The sequence below is a fragment of the Typha angustifolia genome, chromosome 7 (genome assembly GCF_048772165.1).
Source record: "Typha angustifolia cultivar Huaian chromosome 7, ASM4877216v1, whole genome shotgun sequence".
Classification (NCBI taxonomy): domain Eukaryota; kingdom Viridiplantae; phylum Streptophyta; class Magnoliopsida; order Poales; family Typhaceae; genus Typha; species Typha angustifolia.
Window position 1 is genome coordinate 7,561,398 of NC_133245.1, and position 19,356 is coordinate 7,580,753.

At 37.0% G+C, this 19,356-nt stretch overlaps 1 protein-coding gene across 1 annotated transcript; it reads right to left on the bottom strand.

The window, feature by feature from the left end:
* Nucleotides 1-7,800: 7,800 nt before the first annotated feature.
* On the bottom strand, nucleotides 7,801-9,324 carry LOC140762201 (pentatricopeptide repeat-containing protein At1g05600). Its single transcript, XM_073099841.1, has one exon. The coding sequence runs from the start codon at nucleotides 9,322-9,324 to the stop codon at nucleotides 7,801-7,803; it is 1,524 nt and encodes a 507-aa protein (XP_072955942.1).
* Between the last annotated feature and the right edge of the window lie 10,032 nt (nucleotides 9,325-19,356).

Consider the following 19,356-nt stretch of genomic DNA (forward strand, 5'->3'; position numbering starts at 1 on the left):
CAAAAAAAGCCAAATCCAAGTCAAATTTGGTCCCACGCGTAACTCTAGAATTTGCAAGTTACGTCCAAGCATTCGAACATGGTTACTTATTTCCCCAAGCACGTTCGAACGACCAAATATGCATCTTTGCATGTGTGGACGCATTGTGAAAAGGTACTAAGTGTGTTCGAATGAACAGAACACCATCACTTTATGTGTGAGGCAACCTTGGCAGCCAGATCACATGGGCAAACTTGGCGAGCTGCCAAGTCGCGTTGCGAACCGCTAAGTTGCATAGAATAATTTTTATTTTCAAATTCTCTACCATGATTAGATCGAATTCTAACAAGTGTAATAGATTTTTCATTTTGCAATCTCAAACATAGGGATTTAAAAGTTCCAAAAGTTTCAAATTTTTCACATAAAAAGGCAACCCAGGAAAATCTAGAGTAATCATCGACCATTAGAAATATATATCATTTATTTCCAAAGTAGCACCGTTACATTTCAAATTATTTGAAATTACAACGACATAGCAATTATTAAATGTTCTAAATCTACAACATATTACATTACCTTAATTATCTAGAATTGTACAATCATTTTTGGAGAATTTTATCTCATAATTTTCATCATAGAAGTGACCGATACTAAGGAGATTAGCTTTTAAACTTTTAACATACAAAACATTTTCAAGAATAGGCATACCTAAAGTACTTACCTTTCTTTTATCAATTACCTTGGTTGAATTTCCGTCTTCAAAGGTTACAACTCCTCCATAGCCTTCGATTTTAGAGAACATGAATTTGTCACCGGACATAATTCTTGAATAACTACTGGCTAAATACCATACATTTAAGTTTAGAGCTTTCAAGGTAGCATGTATAACATAACATTTCACTTTTCTTAACTCAAATAAACTTTGTTTTCACACCATAAATAAAAACACTCCTAAATTTTTACAAGAGTTTACAATTAAGTCTAATATGCCCTAGAATGTCACAATGTTAACATGTGGGTATAAAAGCTTTTCTTTTTACCTTTTCTCAAGGACTGTGATTCATGTTTATCTTTTTCTCCTTTGAAGTTTCACCGTGATGTTGATTTAGTTTTGACTTCGAGACATTCATCTAGGTTTGTTTTAGAGGTTCAACTGATGATTTTATGTTATCTCCCTTTTGAATGTCTACAGAAATAAAGATAGTAATTTTATTACTTGAATTACCAGTATATCCAAGTCCATACCTATCTTTTCTAGAAATTTGAGCTTTTAATATTTTGTCCAATTTGTTCTTCCCTTTTAAAAATGACACCTCTTTCAACAATCGCTCTTATTTAGTCTTTGTGGTCTTTGTCTTTTCTTTTGCTTTGTTTTGTTGTTGCATGAGAATTTTGACTTATTAAAGTTCCACGCTGTATTTCTCTTCAAACTGGATTCTTTCAACTTCAACTATCTTTTGAGTCTTTGGAGCAGCCTTAGATTGCTTTTCTTCAAATTAAATGACTCTAGATACAATTCATTCAATGCTTTTTGAATTTTAGAGTCTTCTTCTCCTTCAGGTGGTAACAATTCTTACTCATCTATACTATCAGAATTAACAATAAAGTCAGTGCAAGAGAGAGGTGGTGAAAGCTACATAGTTTTCTTATTCTTTCTCAGAATCATCATTTGACTGATTCAAGTCATTCCAAGAGATCTTCATAGCCTTACACTTCCTCTTGAGCCAATTAGGACATTCCTCAGCAATATGACCAAAACTTAAACATTCATAGCATCGTATTTTACTATCTTAATTTTTTGTTTTCTATTTAAAATTATTATTACCAATCCCAACATTTGCACTCACAAGATTTTTCTCTCTCAAAGTTTTTGTTTTTCTCAAACTTCTCACCACTAAGCTTATTTGGTTTCTTAAAGAATTTAGTGAACTATTTAACAAACATAGCTATCATCTCAGGATCTATTTCAGTTTCATTATCAGACTCTTCTAAATCTTCTCTAATAGTGATTAAGGCCATACTTTGAGAGTGGATTCAAAGGTTTAGTGATCTTAACAAACATAGCTATCATCTCAGGATCTATTTCAATTGTTCAACCTTCATTGTGTTAATGTCCTTACTTTTCTCAATGGCTGTGACCTTTTAGGAATTCTCTCTTCTAGGTTGAAACTAGAATCAGTGAATTTGCATAAAACTTATCAAAAGTTTTATTCTCCTCCATGCAAAGAGTTTCAAAACTTGTTATCAATCTTTGAAGCTTTGAAAGCTTAATGGCAGTGACTCCTTTAGTTGGGTAGTTTTTAAGATAACCCATGCATCTGTAATAATTTCACTTGTAGAAATTTGGAATTCATCCCAAACACAACTGAAATAGCACTTATTGCCTTGCTATTCCTACCAACCTTTTCATAATTTGACTTTTCTCAAAACTCAACATGTTTATTAGCTAACTTATTGTCTACCAAATGCTAAGCCAAACATGTTTCTATTGATTTCACATAAGCTCTCATCCTAGCTTTTCAAATAACCATAATTTGCTCCATCAAGAATAGGAGGTCTAATAGAATATTGTACATCTCTGTGGAAATCCATGCCTAGAGAATCTCTCTAAATTAAGAGAACCTACTCTAATACTAATTGAAAATATTTAGAAACGAGTATGTATCTAAACCCTAAGCAATATTCTAACTCTTTGCATAAATAAATATGCGGAATAAAAATCAACGAGTAAAGCAAAAGATGAACATTAAGATTTTTAATGTGGAAAAACTCAACCAGGAAAACCCACGGATTCAAACTCGGATCAAACCAATCACTAATTAACTATAGCAATTAACAAGACTAACATACAAAACAACTCGTCGATCCCCACGACTTTATTTAACTCGGTCGTGATCGCTAGAGCCTGCATTACTACTTCTTATGATTGATCTCCAATCTTAATAACCCTCAAAATTGATCTTTCACTTTGGTGGCTCTTAAAGACAATATTCTTGATGTGTAGAAGATGAGACAGACCTTGATTGGTAAATGAACATTGTTCTTCGAAAACTCCACTTCAAAAGAAATAGCCAACCTCTCTAGGGTTAGAGCATACCAACCCTTATATACCTTATAAAGATAGGACAAATCTAAGTCAAATTCGGTCTCACATAACTCGAGAATTTGCAAGTTATGTGGGGGCGTTCGAACGCAACCTTAGTGTGTTCGAATACGGTGACTTGTTTTCCCAAACGCGTTCGAACGACCAAATATGCAACTCTGCATGTGCGAATAGGTGGGGGTGCGTTCGAACAACCATGACAACACCATTGTATTGGAGAACGCTTGCAAGGTTCGTTCAAACGACAAAAATATGCTCTTTGTATGTGCAAACACTTTTAGTGTATGTTTGAATGCATCGCAAATGCATTGTGAGTGCGTTGACTTATTTGCTCTAAATCTCTAAAATATGCATTCCAAATCTAATCAAAATTTGTAGTTATGCTAATGTACAATAATAGAGACACTTCTAATATTTTGTACCCGTTTGCCAACACTAAAACCTAACAAAATTAATAAATAGTAGATAAGTAATAATTAAATATGAAATGCACATACACGTAATAGAATGTAGCAAGACATAGGATAATTATTGTTAAAATATTTACATTATTAATAGACTAACATAGAATCTAACTCGCCTACAATATATCCGAATTGGGCAAATACTCCTCAAATATTAAGCTCCTCTTAGAGATCCACCTCTACCAATTTATGAAGGTGATTGGTACATAAGTATAAAAAAAGGATCCAATCTAACTAATTACATAAATCGCATGTTGCCTTTCAGAGCATGAGTATGTTTAACTTGAGCTTTTACATTTATTGTCCCAGGAACTATAATATTAGTTGATATAGATTTATTGAGTTATCAAAAGCAATAATCAAACTATAACCTTGATACTAATTTGTCAAAAGTCATTAATACCAACATTTTACATGATTTATAATTTCTAATAATTATGTTCTTAATTGGCTTAAATTTGACACTACTACATATCGAGAAAATAACTAGAAAAATAAAATCACATAGAATCTAAGTCCCCCGTTCACTTGTAGAATAAGAATAAGTTTATTCTAGAATAAGTCTCCTTATTTTGGTATAGTAACTAAACAATATCTTACTTTATTCTAGTACTATAATTTATCATTCTCTCTCATCTTATTCCATACAACTTTTAAAAAATAATATAATAATAACCAATAATTACTATTTTGCCCCTAGATTAGATAATATTTAATTACAAATCACCTCAGCTATAGTTGAAATTCTCTCTCTCTCCACTATCTCTTCTATTAAATATCGGTCATCTCAGCTATAGTTTATTTTTTCTCTCTCATCTATCTCTTTTTTTTTAATTTTAAATTTTCACCTACTAGTAAATTTTGCAAAAATAAAAATAAAAAAATATTAAGCTCTCACACTTTATCCACAGTGCGGACTTATAATCCTGCATTACACCGCAGTGCGAGCTTATAACTTCACATTATATTGCTAGTGCGGGCTTATAACCTTATATTAATCCATAGTGTATGTTCATTTATTCTAGTGTATGATTATTTTATATAAAGTGTAGCCTTATAACCCCGCATTACCTTATAGTTCTTCTTTATATCCTCTAATGCATTGTTATTTTAGTTCGAGCTTATAACCCCGCAATGACTCTTTATTTAGTACATGATTATTTTATATAAAGAGTGCAAAGTTATTTTTACAGTATGAACTTATAATCCTGTATTACCCCACAATGCATAGTTATTTATTCATAGTGTGGATATATAGAATATTTTAAATCCGTAGTTTTAATAAAAAATAATATTATTTTAGAAAAATGCTATTTACTACTATTTTTTAACATATAGTCAAGGGTATTTTCGTCATTGGGTTTAAAACATCACCAATTCCTAATATAATTACCTTATTTTAATACCAACTTTTTATCATATCAAATATAATTATTACATCTTATACTAGTATTGAACTAAATATTACAATAGCTTATACTAGTATTAGCCCTCTTCTTCTAATATTAAAATTAGAATACTTATGCTTCTTCCATCCTTATTCTACAACTAGTGAACGGGGGACTAAAAGTATTAATGTACCTTTTTGAGCCAACCCATGGCCCAAAGATTTGGACTAGGCTATGACTCAATCGCATCCCACCTAGAATCATGAATTAGGTTGGCCCTTAGGCCTAAAATTGATAGATTAGGGCTAAAAGCTAAACCACAGCCTAGAACCAAACTAGTGAGTTGGGTCACCATCTCCTTCCTGTTTGAAAGAAGAAAAGATTGGCTGAGAAGAGAAGGCAAACATGAGATGGTAGTCAATGGTTACTACCGTTGGAGTTCAAGTCCACTAATCGGAGGTCGTTCGATAGGTTAAACAGTAACCTAATGTGGGTAAATGACCGGAAAAAGGGAAAGGAGATGTGGAGGTGACAAGATCAAGCTCATCAGCAAGGGGAAGGAGTAAACTTGAAAACCATAGGTGGACAAAGCACAAAATTTACTCTACAACACTTTATGAAGTGGAGTGTTCACGGTTATGCAATCCATTGGCGAGTGTGGCTGATGGGGATAGATTAGCTCCTTCATTACCGACGGCAATGGAGAATCCCATTACCAAAATTTAGCCACGAGGGCATAAATTAAAGTTGCCTATTGCTTCTACTTGAGGAGAAAAATATGATAGACTAAAGAGATGCAGCCATGATCGTTGATGGCGACGGAGCGCTTGCGAGAAAACTAGCTGTGAAAGACATGGTGTAGCCACCAAAGCACACCATGAGTACCCAAACATGGTACCCACGACAAGAGGATGGTGAGGCAGAGCTCCCAAACTAGTGAGGGGTCTTCACAAATTTGCTTGCAGGCAAATTTTTTTGGTGAAGCCAAAGCTCTAAAATAAAAATTAATATATAATTTGATTGATAAATTTTAAATTACTTATTAGGAGTGATAGAGGACTAACTTGTGGTTAGAACGGTAGGGTTGCCTTGCTCTGATAATGCTTTGGTGATCCACGCACTTCGCCAAGCACTTTGGCAGGGAAGAAAGAAAACAAAGAGATGGGGATGAAAAGAGAAAAGAGGCAGGTGGCAGCTGAGGGAAGTGAAGCAAATAGGTTAGGGTTTAAAGACGCAGGCTTGGGCGAAACTGACTCCTCCTCGAGGATCCCCGTAGACCAGTGGCCGAGTCCATGTCTCTCTCAAAACTATTATGAGAGAGGAGAGATGGAGAATACATTATTATGTTCCCAAGCCCTAGGTTAGGGTTCTCCAACAACTTCTGATACTACCCCAACACCATGTCCACCCGCAAATCCTACTTCTATCAACCCTAACATCCTTTGACCTAAGTTCCCTAGCCTTATAAGAAAATCCTCTAATGTCATTTAGTCCCTATAAACTACCACATCCTACTAATGTGTCAAGAGGGATAACGTTGGCCGAGGCTGTGCCCGAAGAGTAACAAGTACCTAAATTCCAACCTAGATTGATATGGACAGACCACGAGCTCTTCCTACTAATGTGAATCTATGATATATGCAATCCTATTAAGAAAAGATGTATGAAATAAAGTAATTAGTATATACACAACTCGCATTTAGACAACCAACATATTAGATTGAGTATAATGGCATTTCCCTAATTAACAAACATAAGTCAAAATTCTTATAGTGGTCAATTGAGCCCCCACGGTCTCTTTGTCTTGCATAATTTTCTAAATCTATTCATGTATTTCATTAAAATAGTGATTTCAACTAGTACAGCATTTGTTGAGTGTGATTGCAAGTTGCTCTCTCTCCACACTTAGCTGACAATTCTTAAGGAAGTGTAGGTTAAATTGTCGGATAGGTTGGTCAAGTAACATATAAAAATATCAATTTTAGACCATGATAGATCTCTAACCATATAGGAATAGAATCTTGTTTCAAGCCATTTCACGACAAGTATTATGCCTCTAATTCCTACTAATCTTGGGTTTTCTTAAAAATACTAGATTGTGCCTTCTCTTTTGCGAGAGAAAGATGGGATTAGACACCAGGTAAAATGTTTACTAAATTAAGATTAGTTGTACAAAAGGAAATTAAAACAAATAGAAATTAAATTAAAGATGACATTGTAGAAGTAAGAGAAGAAAAATCCATCTTACATTTCCTAAGATAATAAATCCACCCACACCTAGCCGAAACCTCCTCCATCTACTGTCACCCTAAAATGCCCCAATCCCTTGCAGCTACCACCACCCGTCGTTGGTTATCTTCATCTCTAAGCTAACACCAACCCTCAACCCTAGCCAGTCCTATTGCCTCTAACCATCCCCCACAAACCATAAGATGTGCCTCTCAAAACCAAACACACCGTAGCTCCAAACTGGGCTAGTGCAAGCTAGCACGCCCCTTAAGCCAATTCGGGTCCATAAATCATGTTCAACCTCTATCCATCTACAAACCCTACTCAACCTCTACCTCCATCCTTCCTGGGGCATCACCTACCTAGCTATCCCGAACGCGCAAGCTTAGGTCCTAGACGCACCCAAGGTCCAACCAACCCACATGCGCACATGCCCTAGACCTGACCCAAGCCCTAACTCAAGTGTGGTTTGGCCTAGCATTGGCTGAATTGATTGAGCCCAATTCTCAGGTTGTATTATTGGAATTTTCAAAAGTAGTTCACAACTGAATCATTGAATAGATTAATATATTAGTTTGGTAATGATACATATAGCACAAAATGATACAATAATCTTTGCTTTGAGAAAAATACTGAACTATGATGCATTACTAGTCAACATCTTGAAAGCCTCCATACAATAAGATTGCTCAACAGAGTTAGCAAGACATACCATTGACACCAATGAAGCCCAAATATAATTCTCAGGTTTCCTACCATGGCTGATCATCTCTTCCAGCCACAGCACAGCTTCGTATCTCCTACCAACAAAGCAGAGACCTTGAATTACACTATTAAAGATATCATTCTCCGGCCGGTGCTGCTGCCTTAACATCCTCTCCAGAACCTGTGATGCATCAACAAATTGGCCTTCGGAGGACAAGCCCTTAACCAAAATCTGAAAAGTCTCCTTCCCAGCAACACAACCAACCTGCCTGGTCATCTTCTCCAAGTACCCAACTGCTCTTTTCGATTGTCCAACCTTGCAGAGCCCATCCATCACCAAATTATACGTCCGAACAGTCGGGACACAGTCCTGATCCACCATCTCCTCCTCCAACACCTTCGTTGCATCATTTGCCCTCCCTTCCCTGCACAATGCCACAATCTTCCTCTCATATACCGACACTGGTGGCCGAAAACCCCTTTGGAGCATTTCCTCAAACAGCTTATCAGCATCTGCAAACCTTCCCTCATCATACAAATTTCCAAACATCGCTGTGTAGCTCCCGAGACTTCTTACACCGCCGACTACCAGTGCCTCATCCATAATCTTCCTAGCATCCTCCAAATTCGCACCAGAGAGATCTGCCCTGCGAAAAGTCCGCCGCTTCCTCGGAGACCGCAACCCCTTCTTTAACACCTTCCCAAGCACCTCTTCGGCCTCACTGGCCCTCCCGGCAACACAGAGCGCTTCTAGCAACGTCCGGTAAACAACGACATCGGCATCGCAGCCCTTCTGGGAAATCCTCCACAGCATGGAGTACAAAAGATGTATAGCTTCATCAAGCATCCCGGCGTCACAAAGCCCGCGCATTAGACTACGGTACGTATCCCCGTCGGGATAGCAGCAATGCTCGCGGAATTCGCCAAAAACCTGGAGAGCCAGATCAGCGCGGCGACGGCGACAAAGCGCATCGATGAGTAAATTTAGTGCTTTGGGGCCAATACGGACTTCTCTTCGGCCGGAGTTTTCGACGAACACCTGAAGTGCAGTTACGAGATCGCCGCGAGACAAGAGTAAACGGAGGATGGAGTGGAATGATTCGGTCCAGGAAACGCAGTTGGAGTTTGGGATGGAGCGGAAGACGGCGAAGGCGTCGTTTACGAGGCCGGCACGTCCGAGAGAGTCTATGGCAGAGGAGAAGAGGGAGTCGGAGGCGGGAGAGGAGGAATGGTGGGAGATGTTGGAGAGGAGGGAGGGGAGTAGGCGGAGGTGGTCGGGGGTGGAAGAGAGGAGGGTGGAGATGGCGGAGTAGACGTCGGAGTTGTGGCGGTAGGAAGGGTAACGAAGGGAAGCGGAAGTGAAGAGGTGGAGGGCGGTAAGGGGGTTTTTTTGATGCCGGATTAGGTGGGCTACGTAGGAAGGAGTCAGGATTCGCGGCCACCGTACCGCAGACATGAGGGTTTGCTCTCCTTCCCTCTCTCTCTTAGCAAGATGTGAATAGATTTCCCGAGGAATTTGCAATGATCTATATCTATGGGTTAAAATGGGCCTGGCACGAATACTCATTGGGTAATTTTTTATCCACTTACCGATTTGGTTTGGATATAGATAATAAACAAAAATCGTATCAATTAAATAAATATAGATATAAATTATATTTACATCGGATATTAAATGGATATCAATATAATGGGATACAACATGAATCTTAAAGGAAAACAAATTCGGATATATATTGCATACTAGAATGTATATCCATACTAACTGAATTTTACACAAATAAAAAATATAAATAAACATAGAATTTATATCAATTCAAAAATGAGTTGCGAGTATACCTCCTACACTTTAATATGTGAGTCTATGAACTCAAATCTGTCTTCTCTTAACCTATTTTGAACCTTCACTATATTAAAAGAGAGGCAATCAGTGTTATTGGTGTTATTCTAACCTAACTAGTTGGCTGCTTTTAGTTGTACAATAGATTGACAGTACTCAAGGCGAAGTAATACTCAACAAGGGTACAAGAGAAAGTAGCAACCTAATTGTTGCGGTTCTTAATTTGAAAACATATTGGACAAGATTAAACTGCTTCAAATTGTATTATTTTTTATTTATATTTTAGGAAAATAAGATAACTTTTGGTAGGTGCATATGAACGTAAGTGGATGGCATTCGGACATGACGTTCGAATGCCTGATTTGCGTTTGCACATCCAGAGCTCTATTTTTAGGCGTTCGAACGAGATCGAGGGGTGTTCGAACGCACATCACATAAGTTGTTTCATATTAAGATTTGTTTAAGGTTTTTGGATGATTGGCTAGCCGTTGAATATGTGAAAAAGCAACCTTTTTAGATTATTGATTCTTAAAACTTGTTTTGCATCTAAGCTTGAGCCAACTTCTCCCTCCTCTTTCCTTCCCCTCGATATCTAACCCAAGCTCTCGTCAGCGTCCGAGGTTAATCCTTTGTCACTTCTCCCTCTCTTTAGCGATCAGCCACACCTAGAAGCTCTCTTCTCCCACTTTATCTTTTTCAAAGCACTAACCCATCCACTATACCCATCATTATCTTCCATAACCCTAACCAAATAATCCACGTCTATCCCCTCCCCATTGACTCGGCTCCTCCTCCCCCTCCCCTTATCTCCTTCTTCTTCCTTTCCTCCTCCTTTTCTTTTCCTCTCGGGCACCTTAGCTGCAATGGTACTGGGCTGGGCCTATCACTCTATAGCGCAAGGTTGCACTTGGGTGTTGGGCTCGACCCAACGCCCATAGCGCTTCGGTGCTAGGCTCGAGCCCAGCACTATTGTAGTGGAAAATTTATTTATTTATTTTCTTTTAATCTATTTATTTGTTTTTAGTTAATAAAACTAGATTATTTCAGACATTAATTACTTTATATATATATATATATATATATATATATATATATATATATATATTTTGTTAGATTAATAAATAGTTTCCTTAACTATAATCATGAAACGTATAGATATATATTATTATCCATAATATATACATTTTGAGTAATTTTAATAATTTATTATATACTACTGTGTATAGAATAAGATACTAGTCTTTCTAGTAATTAATTAATTTATTTATTATTTTGTATAATTAAGTAAACATTATATAGTTCCTTATTGATCAAGATAGACTAAGAATTATAAAATTAATTATAAATAGATCCTGTCTATACTTATATCTTATTTATAGTTATTTAGCATTCTGTTTTATTTTATAATTATATATTTAGAATATTTTTATATAAAAAGAAACAAACATTTTATCCTTATATTATAACTAGCGTTTATGATAATAGTATAATTATAGTATTCGAATCGTATATATATTGTAGATCTAGTTATGTAATAAAAAATGAAAGAAGTGATTCTAAACCTAATAAACTTTTATAATTTACTTGAATTAATTCTAATTAAATAAGCGGCTAACTTCATGCTTCTTAAATATTTTCAGACCCCAAACTCCTTATTTGAGATCCCGTGGACTTTACTAGCGATGAGTGATGGTTGATCGATGGACGTGAGGGATACGTGTATTTAGTCTTCTGATCAAGAGTGAGTAGTCTTATCCTCTAGTCGTCTTTCTCAAATTATGATATGTTATATAATTATGTATATGCATATTTTTGTCTTTAGCATGATTATATGATCTTATCTAGAGATGATTTCAGTTAAGCATATTTTATCATTCATGTGAGTAGACTGATCTAGGATATGAGTATGTTGATGATATATAGAGATGATTAGAGATAACTATACTGTTATAACTTTATGTTGAGATAATATGCTGCTTAAGTATGCAAGCGATACATATACTATTAAAGATTTCATCGCATCATACATTTTTTTAACTCCTCTTTCACCTAAATTCCTAATATGCATGACTTCTTATAATACTGAATAAAATATTTAGAAGAAAAGCATGAAATCTGATTGATAGGATAGTTGGTAGAAAGCATGAGGATACTCGAATGGGCATGAGGGTTAGTGTGTGCCTAGAGATGATTAATCGCTCGAAATAGTCGCAATCCTTTGGCCTTACGTCTAAGGTCAGTAATCTGTGTGCGCAGCAGACATTCGGATACATGCTGTTCACTAGGGCATATATGGAGAGTTATCCTTATGTGATTTCTGTTAGCTAGTTGGGTACTCGTGTTTGGATGATGATGATACCCTTAATGGTTGGCAGGGTATGCTTTAAGTCTTTAGGCTAGATTATGAGATCGAGTACCGAATGTTGACTATGCATAGTGGCCTAATATGATATGACATTCAAATATGATATTAATGATTGAGATATTGAGAAATGCATATGAGTTCATTATTATCTGATATACTGATTATTGAGTGGTCAATATATATCATATGTAGATATATTTGATATCATAGCATAATCATGGTCGACATGCATCAAATATAACATATTTAAGAGAGAGTTATAATGATGGTATGACATGAAGATTCATTTATATATTGTCGAGAATTATATACTTTAATCAATTATAACATGAGATCTATATTTTATTTATATATTATTAAGGATACATTCATATACTCATTCATGACATGATGCTCCTATGTGATTCATATTATTTAGTACATAATTTACTCTTTATTTAGCATCACTGATTCGAGGTAAGGTCTATTCACTAAGCCTTTTGCTTATGACTCTCTTTATTTCTTTTCTAACTCCTCAGATTTGTGATACGTGATAGCAACTTGAGATATCCTAAGAAGATATTTTAAGATGATGAGGTGAACTATAGATACGAGACGGTGTAGATAATAATTTGTATAGATATTAGGTTGTATCATTGTTTGTTACATTTGTACTTTATTGTATTAGATGATGATTTGTATAATACATGTTAAATTATAGTGTACTCATATATCAGTTGTCTCAGTTGCATCTTGATGGTTTGTCATGGCTTATGTGGACCCTACTAGATATATAGTGGTCTAGTGTATATTATTATGGACTTGGATGTGCATATATTAACAGGTTTATTTGGTTAATAATATGATTTATTTAGTGATGGATTATATGAGCATGGATATGTTAGCAGATTTTATTTGAGGATGTCATGATTATAAGGGCACAGGAGTGTATCTGTGCCTTACGAGCCCTGCCTGACCTATCGTGTGTGCCGCGTGTGCTGTGTGAGCGCATGGGCATGCATGTGCCTGTGCTAGGCGGGGGCGTTACAGACCAAGGACAAGGGAGGGAGACCACACCCGAATCGAGGCAAGGTGGGCCTCGTCAATGAGCCCCATTTGTACATGAAGATGATGATGATCCCTGGATTGAGAGGAATGAAGAGGAAGATCGAAAAGCTGATAGAGGACATTAGAGGAATCATTTATGGCTAGAGGAGAACCCACCTCTAATTTGAGCTAGAATAAGATTCAATCACAACTGCGATATCAACATTCGTGAGCACATTGCTCGATTAGAGTTTCTAATTTTTCGAGGTGGAGATTCAGTAGATTGGCTCTACCATGCCAAACAATTCTTAATCTTCTAGGGCATGGAGAAAGACCAAAAGGTTCTCCTTGCATCTTTCCACCTTGAGGATGTGGCGCTATGGTAATTTTAGTCGGCTACTATTCATAGGCTGATCGAAACATGGGTGGAGTTTCACCATTTGGTTTACAAATGGTTTAGATCGTCAGGCTACAAAGATTTTCATACTATCTTGATGAAGACGGTCTAGAAGATGATGGTGAGAGCCTACTAAGAAGAATTTGAACTAGTGTCTAGCATATGCACACCACCATGGTCAATTATTCAGCTCAAATCTACTTTCATCACTAGTTTCCGGGAGGACATTCAAGCCGACGCATGAGCGCTATGACCTACAGATCTACGGCAAGCCAAAGAGGATGCTCCGCTCATGGAGGATAAACATTGAGCACTTAGAGGGCACTGGAGACAACTATGGAGTAGCAAGCTACAACTAATGTCAACGCATGCACTTGATGGCTCGAATTTTCTACATGCAACTAGACAGCAGCCACCTTTTCGCATTTCTAATGATGTGAAAACAACTCGTATGACCCCTATGTAAACTCTAACACCTACCTAGGTAGAGGAGTGAAGAGCTAAGGGGTTGTGATTTAGGTGTGATGAGAAGTCACCCCGGGACACCATTGTGCATGGCCAACCAGTACGGTGATGCTGATTGATGGAGAGACTGAGGACGAACCGAAGGGATTATCACCAGAGCGTGAAGAAGGAGGTTCTAGTGGAGTGGCTTAGATGGATTACCGACGATACAATGTGAAAGATGAAGGATGACTTGATGGACAGTTTTTCTCACTTTGTACCATGAGGACAAAGTGAGGGAAGCGTGGTGGATTGTTGCAGTTCTTGATTTAGATACATATTGGACAAGATTAAACTGCTTCAAATTATATCATTTTCTGTTTATGTTTTAGAAAAATAAGATAACTTCTGGCAGGTTTGTTTGAATGCCTGATTTAGATTCGCACATTCGGAGCCCTATTTTTGAGAGTTCGAACACAATTGAGTGGCGTTAGAATGCACATTGGATAAGTTATTTGGTATTAAGATTTATTTAAGGTTTTTAGATGATTGGCTAGCCTCCAAATATTAGCTCCTTTGGATTATTGATTATTGGAAAAAAATTTGCATCTAGGCTTGAGCCAACTTCTCCTTCCTTCCTCCCCCTCAGTATCCAACCTGAGCTCTCATCTACTACCAAGGTTAATCCTCCATCTTCTCCCTCCTTCCTCTAACGACCGGCCACACTTGGAAGCTCCTTTCTCCCACCTCATCTTGTTCAAAGCACTAACTTATCAACCATACCCATCATCATCTTCCATAACCCTAACCAAATAATCACGTCCATCCTATCACCTCCTAACCTTCGTTCATTATTTCCTACATAACTTTCGATCTACTAACCCAATCGACAAAATTCCGATTGCGTTGGATTTCTATCTTCCAAAGAAACAACTTCTTAGAATGTCAGCTCGTTCTAATGATTGGATCCATCCTTATTGTCTTCGCAAGTTCTATGTTGAGTTCTGTCTAGATTAACAAATTGGATAGACAATCATCTTCACCAAAGGCGATCGTAATACTAATATGCTATGTCTTGAACAATCATTATGAAAGCAAAGCAACTACGACATACAAGAAATACTACCAAAGTATAAACACAAAAATTTATGTTGGAAACCCCTCTATCATACAAGAGGAAAAGAATCATGGGCCAACTCAAACAGACCACTATTGAGACACTTTAAATACAAGCTATTTATAGCCCTACTCATATCTATCACACAGATCATGCATGAGATCTTAAGCCTTCCCCTAAAGATGCTTGCTTGGACTTCCTCTCTAGTTAATTGGTCAATCTTCAATAGTGCACCCAACTTGGTTCGCTTCATGAGCTATAGGTATCCTCTTCTTCTTTGGGGATGGTAGTTGTGATTATATGCATTTTTAGCTCCCTAAGGCCATTGGCTTCAAAGCTTTCTTCTAAAATGGACCTTGGCGTACGTAGTAGGATCTCTCCTATCCTTTCTCCTTAAGGAGGCTCTCTTAGGACTTTCTACAATGTAAGAGATCTTATCCAAAAAAATAAAAATAAGAATCTTCATTTATAAGTGGAGAAAACCTATCATTTGGAAGATTTTGTTTTGTCCAAAAAAGAAACCTTATCCTAACACTATAGTGCCACTGAATGCAATAATGTAATTCAACTAGCTTGTAATAGAAATCTAGGATTTTGATTTCAATAGTAGACCAAAATTTTGTCCGGTAATCGTTCGATGGACTCAAATTGTAGGTGCTCCAATAGCATGCAATATTGGTCAACCGTTGAGTTCCTCTATTCGAATGTTCTCTGAGAAACCTATTGACATGACCTTAACTCAAGTAATATACTTAGAGTATGCCTTAGACATCTACATAATCAACTAAGGTTGTACATAAGTAATATAATGTATTTTATAACACAACTTGCTATATATACATTTGCACAAACATGTGAAAATCTAAGCATATTCAAAGTTTTACGATTGTGAGGTTAGGAAGTCTAAGGATATGCAATGTACTACTAAATTCATTTGTTATATGTACAGATTGTGAAAATGTGATCTGCATAGTCTAAGGAGAATATAGCTTCATAAGGTTTCGACTATGTTTTTGGTATTTAGCCCCTTATCGAATTCGCACCTAATCTAGGTCAAATTTGGATAAAGTGCTGACGATTGTGTGGGTGGCGGGTGGAGGTGGACAATGGCAAAGTTTGATGGATGTGTGGCTGGGATGATATTGTAGGGGTAAAGGTAGCTAGTAGATCTGAGGGAGAGAAGAGGAGGGAGAGAGTTGGTCAACCCTAAGGGACTAGGGGGGTTGACAGACGAAGGGGTTGGAGAGGCTAGCTAGCAGCTAAGGTTTAAGGGAATTTGGCTAGGGTTAGGGAGGAGAGCAAGAGGGAGAGAGAGATAGGAAATGAACTTAATTCAATCATCGATAACTCAATTAGGTTGCACTCAACATATTTTAGAGGCTAACCTAACTTAACCTAACGAGCTAATTAAACAACTTAAGTAATAGTAAACTAGAATTGAAATTGACTAACATAAGATAACCGACTCGACTTAGTTAGTCCAATGCCTTATGATGTGGTTCAACCTAACCTGAGTTACATAAAATTCTAAATTGAAATTCATACCCAAACCCAAATTTATATCTGAATCCATATTTGAATACATATATCCAAGTGAAATATGTATATTAGTATGTGGAATCAAATATGAAGAAAAATTAGAATTCCTATCGATATCCAAGTCAAATTGGAAATTTTAACTCATATATATATCCTATGGTGTTTGGATATGGAACTAGGACAAATTAGATATTATTGGACCTATTTTCACCACTAAGGGTGGGCGGATTTTGTTTAATATGATAAATAATTTTACTATTCACATATGTATTCATTCTAAAAAAGAAAGTGGATGGAATATTATTTTGCCAATATCTAATCAATTTTCATTCTAAAAATCAAGCAAGCAGTGGATTGTTGTGAATTAGGGTTCTTATTTTCCTATAAAGGTTAATCACATATGAACTGCCTAGACAATCACTTGTTTCAACATACACTCGCTTATTTTCTTTTGTTGCACTTTTAAGCGCCCCAATTATGTAAAATTTCTCACTCACCGATCGAGACGGTAGTTAGATTTTACCAATCTATGACATAAGTTATGGGTTTATTTTTTCTATAGAGGTTGGGGTTGTTACCTTGTGGATTTTTCATCAAAGTGTTATATGCGTATGATTTAGATTCGTTGTGACTCATTTATTAGAAGAGTTGGTTCAATCATCAATTTATATATTAGAGATTTTTTTTTTGATAGATTATAAACTCATAGACTATAGGCAAGATAAAGAGGCTAGCCTTAAGAATATATGGATTGGACAACTAAGCTAATCCTTTCACTTTTTTTTTTCTCTTTTTAATGTGGGACTAAACTCTCACATATGATTATCAATAATCTCTCCTTTTACCTATGAGTCCAACATCAATTGCTCACTCTCGAGTCCAATCTACTACTTTTAACTAAGTCTTGTGCCTAACTTCTCTTCTATATATTCATCGGTCTCAATAGTTTGGATTTTCAATACCATCAACCATCTCTTCAAGTGTCACCATGAACTCGTTTGACCTCATGCATCTAATTTCATGCAACATTGTCCTAAACAAGGACCTTTGCACTAATACTATTTGTTAAGTAGATAGCAGAGACCTAATATAAGTAAAACAGGATTCAACACAAACATTAGAACCCAACTCAACCCAAAAGCATAAGGTGGCATTTCATTTGAGTTCATGGCTAGTCCATGAACTTGGTTACGGACCCTTAGCCATGCTTTCCCCACCACGCTTCCCCCACCTTGTCCTCAAGATGTAAAGTCAGGAAACACTCCAAGATGTCCATCTCCAACTCTCATGTTGCCTCATCAGATGGCTTGCCAAGCTACTCAAGTAGAACCTCCATCTCTAATCTGGTATCATGACGTCGTCGGTACCTAGCAAGTACACGAACTGACTCTACGATCTTTGTCTCCTCCAATGGCTTCGGTAAAACTAAACTGACTCTACGATCTCTGTCTCCAAACGATATGCAATCGAACCGATACACTCTAAGACCCGAAATAGACCAAAATAGCAATATGCTAACTTCTGGTTATACATCGGACGCAAGGTCACCTATCGATATAGTTGTACCCTCACAAACACCCAACTACCGATGTCGAACTCCTGCTCCCGATGGCTGTAATCATAAACTTGCTTCATGCGGTTTTGATAGGCTACAGAATGATTCCTTCAAAATTTGAATTTATTATACGAAGCAGTCTGCGCAACCGAGGAAAAATATTTACCAAATATTTTCCCGAAGTCAGAAAATTAAGAAACTAAGTGAAATCGATCTATGATCCCCTGATAAACGATTTTCATATTTATGCCCTTTATAGTTCGAACTGCAACTAGAATGAAAACATAATATAGTGCGGGTGATGGTGGTGGTGACGGGTGGAGTGGATGTTAGACTTATGGATGATAATGGAGATGAGGGTAGATGGTAGATTAATACGATTCGGATTTCACCAATGTTGTCTCGAGCATGGATACACTTTAGGGGTGTCTTTTATTCTTATTTTAGTATTTATTTTATAGAAAAATAAGTTTTTTATATGTCACATTTAAACGCGCTTACGAACGCCTATATTAGGTTCACAAATACAGAAAACGCAATATATGCGTTCGAACGCAATCGAGCGCGTTCAAATGCCCTTGTTCGAATGCCTACATCAGGTTGACATCGACAAAGAGCGCGTGCGTTCGAACACGTTTGACTCTGTTTGAACGCGGTCGGTGAAAATCCACTATTTCTAGGATTAATAATTGCCATTTTTGAATTGTTTGGTTAGCCGCTAAAGGTGTGCATGGCAACCAAGATATTATTATTGAATAAATTGAGTTTTGCCCTAGTCTTCTTCTTTTTCTTCTCTCTTGTTCTCTCGTTCCCCGTTGCCGCTGCTTCTAGCCTCCCTCAACCGGCCACTCACCCTAGTCCCTTAGGGGCAGCCCACTCCTCCCCTTTCTTCCAATCTCTCTATTATAGAGACGCCACATTGAAGAGGTTGCGTGCCCATCTTAAACTTGCTTAAAACTGTATGAAACAAGTTTATGATCGTAGCCATCTGGAGCAGGAATTCAACATCGACGGTTGGGTGTTTATGAGAGTACAACCGTATCGACAGGTGACCTTCCGTCCGATGTATAACCAAAAGTTAGCACATTGCTACTTTGGTCTATTTCGGGTGTTAAAGCATATTGGTTCGGTTGCATATCGTTTGGAGCTGCCAGAGAGGTTGAGAGTGCATCATGTCTTCCATGTTTTATTGCTGAGGGAGCAGA